This window comes from Oryzias latipes, chromosome 15 (genome assembly GCF_053564925.1).
Source record: "Oryzias latipes strain Hd-rR chromosome 15, Olatipes_Hd-rR_3.1".
Classification (NCBI taxonomy): domain Eukaryota; kingdom Metazoa; phylum Chordata; class Actinopteri; order Beloniformes; family Adrianichthyidae; genus Oryzias; species Oryzias latipes.
In genome coordinates, this window is record NC_136251.1 from 8,612,402 (window position 1) to 8,619,353 (window position 6,952).

General features: G+C 43.9%; 1 protein-coding gene across 1 annotated transcript; it reads right to left on the reverse strand.

Moving 5' to 3' along the window:
* Positions 1-194: 194 nt before the first annotated feature.
* calm2a (calmodulin 2a (phosphorylase kinase, delta)) lies at positions 195-3,801 on the reverse strand. Its single transcript, XM_004076927.4, has 6 exons — positions 3,652-3,801; positions 2,845-2,875; positions 1,799-1,942; positions 1,591-1,697; positions 1,380-1,515; positions 195-1,291 (listed from the first exon to the last, which is right to left on the reverse strand). The coding sequence occupies exons 1-6, from the start codon at positions 3,652-3,654 to the stop codon at positions 1,263-1,265; spliced, it is 450 nt and encodes a 149-aa protein (XP_004076975.1). The 5' UTR covers positions 3,655-3,801; the 3' UTR covers positions 195-1,262.
* Between the last annotated feature and the right edge of the window lie 3,151 nt (positions 3,802-6,952).

Here is a 6,952-nt window from a genome sequence, read left to right on the forward strand (position 1 = left end):
TTTTATATTTTAGACCTATGGTAACCTTGACATGACTTTCATTGCTCTAAATAATTTAAACACACGTCCACAGGGAGTGTTTGTTGCAGCATGCATGGACAATCAAGCATCCCTGAAGCTAAAACTGACATAAATGCTGGAAAAGACCAAACTACAGCTAGAAGTGGCCTGGAAAACAAACCCACAGGCAGAAATGATCCACATTGGAGCTTTATTTTGTCACTCATCAAAATAACAAACTCAGTATCTCTGCAAGCTACTGTAACAAACTCAAAAAAGGTACACCTTTATTTACACCAGTTTCTGATGAATCAAGATTGTGGCAGGAGCCAATTAAGACATGAGGCAGTCAGCTTCTGTGCCTGAACATGCAGCTCAGAAGAGCAGGGCGCCACCAGGCCAACCTGACGTGGAGCGCCGTGGCAGCCACTTCAGGGCGGGGGCCTTTGATCCCCTGAATGCCTTACATTTCAATGACAATACAACCGTGCTCTGAGCGCAGAACATTAAGAGGCAGTGGCTGATGCTCTTCTTGATGAATTTGATGATGGTAAGGTCGGCGGTAAACGAAACCTATTCTCTAACAAACATGGGAAGATTACAGGGTTTACAAACTGAATTATCCATTTTAAAAACCGAGAAAACAAGACAATTTTCCAATCTGGGTAGATTGTAAATTTTATTGGAAAACAAATATACAACTTGGAATGGATTTATTTGAAGCATGACCTGAAGTCATTTAAAAAAAAAATTTTAGTGAGTAAAACATTAAAAAGCATGGTAAGATTAGTCATTTTCTGGTATACAGAACAGCAGATACAAAAGAGTTTGTACGAGTACCAAGGAGATACACCCGTGTCATTTTTTTGCAGTAGTGCAATGCTGAGATTTCCATATATACTTTGTCCATAGTCCATGCAGAGTCAATGCCTCTACATTGCTCCCATGCCAGCATTGCTGCCAAATTGACAGCTTGCTGACAGGTTTCCAATGTCGCCAGGTGTGGAGGGGCCCCGAGCACAAAGCACAAGTTCTCTGGCTCCCAGGGGTCTCCACAGGCTTCTGGTTATATGACCATTCCGTCACTCCAAAACACCATGACAGCAAAAGAAAGGGACATGGGGACAAGAGCCTATGCAGTTTACATGCAGTTCCTTTGGACAGCAGAAGGGGGCAGGGACGAGTGGAGGGGCTATTAAGATTTTACAGATAAATTACACAAAGAAAAAGGCAAATTTATATACGAAATCTGTACAAGGCCTTCACTTCGCCGTCATCATTTGTACGAACTCTGCAGAAGGGGAAAAAAAAAAAAGGAAATCTAAAAAAAACTGCAACTTAAAATTATCTACCAAACAAACAGGAAGCAAAAGCCCTACCTTCGTAGTTGACCTGTCCATCTCCATCAATGTCTGCTTCTCTGATCATCTCATCTACTTCCTCGTCGGTCAGCTTCTCTCCTAGGTTTGTCATCACATGACGCAGCTCAGCAGCACTAATGTAGCCGTTGCCATCCTATAAAGTCAGTCAGTGAAAGTTTTCAAAAAATAAAAATACAGCAATCTGCATATCCTGAATAAGGACATTTACCTTGTCAAAGACACGGAATGCTTCCCTGATCTCCTCCTCGCTGTCTGTGTCCTTCATCTTCCGGGCCATCATGGTTAGGAACTCTGGGAAGTCTATCGTTCCGTTTCCTGTAGATTTAAAAAAAAAAAATGAAGATGAAAAAACGATAAAGTCATGTTAAGCATTACAACAGAGAAACCTGAAGACTGCTGCTGGACAGATGTCTCACCATCAGCATCCACCTCATTGATCATGTCCTGCAGCTCTGCCTCTGTGGGGTTCTGGCCCAGAGACCGCATGACTGTACCCAGCTCTTTGGTGGTGATGGTACCATCTCCATCCTTATCAAAGAGCGAGAAGGCCTCCTTGAACTCTGTACACCACAAAACAGAAGCAGATTAAAGTCTTTAGGAAAACAAATGGGTAGAGAATTAGCATCAGTTGGGACAAACAAAAATCCAAACCAAGAATGACTCAGTTCAGTGTAAAGCTACAGTTTGACGCAATGCTCCAACTACCATTGTTTTAGGGTAAACAATGACAGCAAGCACCAGCTCAAGAGCAGACCCAGGCTGCAACAGCTACAAACCGGCGCCCTTGTGGTTTGGAGCAGCCACAAGGGACGACGATAACACGCCTGTCAAGTCTGATGAGCCAAACGAGGTAAAAAGCAGCATGTCCATGTTATAAAACCAAACAGAACTTCTAGAGTACTACAGACCAACAACACCTGTGTGGATTTTACTGTCCAACGACTGTCATTTTACATTATATTAAAAAAAAAGTACCCAAAAAAAGTCCAAACAAAAAGCAGACCAATTAATTTGGGTTATAGCACATTCTTATGCTTTTAAAAATATAAAGAGAAGTTCCATCACTAAAACAAACTTTGCCAGATGGGGCAAAAAGTTTTCACATAGAGTCATCTTTGCATCTCATATGAATCCAAGCAGCTAGAGCAGTTCTTGCTTTCCATGAACACACCCAGGGCAAAGGGCGACTGCAGACACCTCAGCAAAGCCTGCTGCCCCTCCAGATTACATCATTTATTACATGGCAACCGGCAAAATGCAAAGTTCTCTCAATGAGGGAGTCCTTCGGCGCTTCAGCAACGGCAGTTTAATTCTTCCATTCCTGTTTTATGACTGGGTAGGCTGCCCTGGAGAACGCCTTAAAAGGCAGAAGTGTAAATCCACTGCATGGGTGGGAAAGATCCAGGACTCGGGTCACTACAGGTTTTGAGGGGACGATGGGGTCAAAGCAGTGAAGTCTTACCAGCGATCTGCTCCTCTGTGAGTTGATCGGCCTGAAAAGAGAACAGATTAAGCCATTATTAGAAAAGAAAAAAAACGTGGAATTTTCACCAACAAACGCCCTCATTTCCCAACTCCGTGATGTTCACTTTGTTCTATTTAGCACCACGCATATGAGACACCGATGACGCCCGCGGCTATATCGCCCAAACTACTCGAGACAGAAGCAAAAACAGAACGTTCTATTCAACGGAACCACCGACGAAACTGGACCTCAGAGCACCGCTCGACAAAGCCGCTTTAGCGCAGACAAAAGACGGCTCCCAATTTGGCGGTAAATTTTAGCTATGATTAGCTATGGCTAACACCCATATGAGCCGCCTCAGCCGCGAGCGGACGACTCTCCGGAAGTTAGACCATCCAACCCGACGGGTTATTCTACCATACGGCTGTTTAAATGTGTAGTTTAACGACACATTTGTCCTATTTTAGCACGAATTTTGGGTATAGTTAGAATGCGGTTTAGGCTTTCAAACACGCATCATAAAAAGGGCACGCAACGCCCATGTATGTATTGTATCCGGCTTACAGCGCCAATATTGTAATTATGGTCTCATAGCACGTCTACCGACAGTAACGCTAACCCCAATAAACACACTTATTTCCACGTCACCACGAAATTGTCGCAAAATGGACGAGCGAAGCAAATGAGAATGGAGAAGAAAAAGGTTTCCCTTGACGAAATGTTTCCCAGCAGATCTGTTTAAACCAGTCTCAATACTCTATAAAGGTAAACGCAAGAGTAAAACGTAGTTTCGTAATTTCTTACCATTTCAGTGTTGATTCAAACGCTGTTGGACGCAAAAAATCCGTTTAATAGGGAAGGCGAACTGCCGCTACTAAGACTGAAAATCTCTATGAACACACTGAGGAGACAACTGGACTCGCCTTTAACGGCTACGCTAAACCCCTCCCCTTTTCTATATCCCTCCGCCAGCTTCCTTACCCTTCCGATTCCAAATAAACTATCCGAACCGTTTAAAGGTACATTTATTTACTTAAAAAATACAAACCGATAACTCAAACCTAATTTTATTAGTGCTGTTTCAGTATATGGATATTTGACATAGTATACAGGGTATTTCCATCGGTCTACATGGCTGCGTATGAATACTTTCTGCTACGCTGTGATGGGGACAGAAACGTAGCTGAAAGAAATGGCGCTCTCTGATTGGTGAGTTTGTACCTGCAATGCGTCACTCCCAGGGTTTGCTGTGCCGCTGCATGCTGTCCATAGACATCCTAGTCAACGCCACAGGCGGAGCAGACTGTTGAATGGTGTATACATATGGGCATCACCTTTAGGGATGCCCGTCAGGAGACTTTTGTGAAGTTTGGGACTTGAGGAGCCACTTTTGTCCCATTATTTACTATATTTTGCCAATATATTACAATTTCTGACTACATTGCTTGTCATGTTAAGACAATGTGCTTTTAAAATTGTGCCATAGACTGAAAGTTGTATCACTTTCTTTGGTTGTATCTCCATTGAAGAAATGTCAAAGTTAAACCATGCATCTACAAATATTGTAAGTTCCTGCTGTTAGATGATTGTGGGTCTAATTGGCCTGCTGGTATCTGATATCCTGACGTCTTACGCTTCACTGCTCTCCGGCCTCCCAGTGACCACCTTTATCTGCGCTGACGCCATGGCAGACACTGAGCTGGAGGTGCAAATAGGGAAGGTTTCAGGAACCTCTTATTGCTGTACCAGAAGGTGTTGTCCTTAAACCACCTCTTCCTTACTCTGAACTCTGCAGGGGCAGATTGGCACCACAGTAAGATAATTATGAGCATCTCATACTTCGATGTGCAAAGTGACGACTCAAAGTGGTTCCCCTCTCCCATCCGCACAGGTGATTCTGCCAATGCCGCGTGATCTGAGCAATCTCAGGATGTGGAACGCGTTACCCTATGCTAACTAATCTGGAGCACACTGGATTCTTTCATTTCAATCTGTTTTCTTCTTAGGGGGATTTTGTCACTGTGCAGATTATGTAATGCTGGAGGTGACTGCACAAAGACCTCAATCTGTCACAAGAACCATATAAGCTGCAGCATGTGCAAACGACTGCATGCAGAAGTGTGCACCCTCACCTTTTACCTTTTTTGGCAATGAGTATAGAAAATAAAAACAATAGGATTTGTTTTTTTCTGTTTGTGAATGCTTTGGGATTAGGTTTACTCCACCAGTTTGGAAAATCTCAGACATTTGCATAAGGTTAAGATCTACGGAAAGGTGAAAGTCAATCCACGGCAAACACCGAAACCCCAAAGATGTTATTTAACAGTTTATAAAACTTGAAACTAATCTTCCTTGTGTAAGACCTGATTCTGATCTAGAAGTCCATAGTAACGTATGTTTTCTGCAGATAAAACTCTGCTCAAGTTAAGCACTAGTTATGTTACGTTCTTTCCCATTATCAGCATGGTGAATATGTAACTGCCCCACCCAGACGGCTTTGTCTGCTCTCATTCTTTACTGTTGAGGTCAAAGGCTGCTGGAAAGTCCAGTTTGTTTCCTTGTTGCACAATTAAGTCCTCAGATAAAGCAGCTTTCAAGAAAAATAAAGACAAAAAGCTCATTTGCGTGTGGAGGTGGCAGATGGGGACTATGAGGTAATAAATCCCAGCAACTAATATGAGATGTTTACCTGTGTAACTGAAAGACGGGGACGGCTTTATTAATGAATGAGGATTTGCAATGCACCTGCTGGTTCTGTGCCAGATGAGCCGATCGCTTTCCACGGGAGACAATCGTGCCTGCTCGTGCTCCACAGACGTTCTGAGTGAAAAGACGTCTCTATTGTCTGCACCTGTGTTTGATCATCATGTGAGATTACCTGTCAACACTCAGCGATGCGGCACAAAAGTGAGAAGAATTCAGTACTAGCTGTGATGTGCTCTGGAGCTAAACTTCATGCTCAGCTAAAGGTGAAGTGCATCGGCCTTCAATTGAAGGGTTGCCAGGGTTGCCAGCCAGCCAGCTAAAGGAGCTTTTGCAATCTTGCACCAAGAAAATTAGCAGCACAAAGTCCAAGACTAAAACCAAACCTGCAGGCTTTTGGGAACTACCTTTGGCAGAAAAATAGACTTCAAAAACTGAGGCAAAAAGGATTACTGGCTTAAAACTTGTAGAAGAGGATTTGGGAAAATCTCCCTGCTTATTTCAGTAATGTACTGATGAACTGGATAGTTTTAAGCACGTTTTCTTCTGAACTTCCACAGACCTGTTGTCTAGTTTGAGGGACAATTCCAGCTTCTGGTGATTTCCTCTGGTTGTTTTTTTCTTCCATCTTTCATTCCTGTGCCGTCTCTGCCCCCTCTGTCACAGCATCTCTTCTCCCTGCCTGGCTCGCCTCCAGTCTGTCTGCTGCAGTGAGAGTGAAGCTGGAGTTCAGATGCTGCAGCACGTGCAACAGGGCAATGTGGAGCCTTCCAGAAAAGTGACACCACCAAGCAGTCTCGCCAAGGTGACTTTGTTTTCACTCTGCACTCTTGAAGGACACCTACTCGCGTTAGATTTGTTCTCTCCAGGAAAAAAAAAAAAGAATCCATGTGAGTCTTCTTTTACTCTCGGATCATTCTGATCATTCTGATACAGCAGCAGAGAGGTCGTCTGTGAAAAAACCACACTCAGGAAGTAAAACTCAAATATGTTTGAGCAACTTCTTCTCTGGTTGGAGCATTTGGGCCGCCTGTCTCTGCACCTGCAGGACCGCCTCGCTCTGTGGCCCTCTCAGATGATCTCATCCTGCAGGGGTCGGCGGGCTCCACCGCATGCTGCAGCCGCCTCAGATGAAAACTGCAGAGCAGGTGTCTTGTCCCTTGGATTTGTGTGTATGCGGCCCAGACAGTGCTGAGTTTCTGCTTAAATCCCATAAACAAATCTGACTGATTTTCACGTCAGGAGCCTCAGCTGTGACACCTGGTGACCAAAGTGGAAACTGCAGGGAGGGCTTTCACTCAGTCACTGAAGAAAAGCTTCATTAATGCATCAGAACTGCATGCAATGATGCTGTTTGGTGCAGAAAAACAAATGAGACATGTCCTATTTGGAGGCCTTTTTT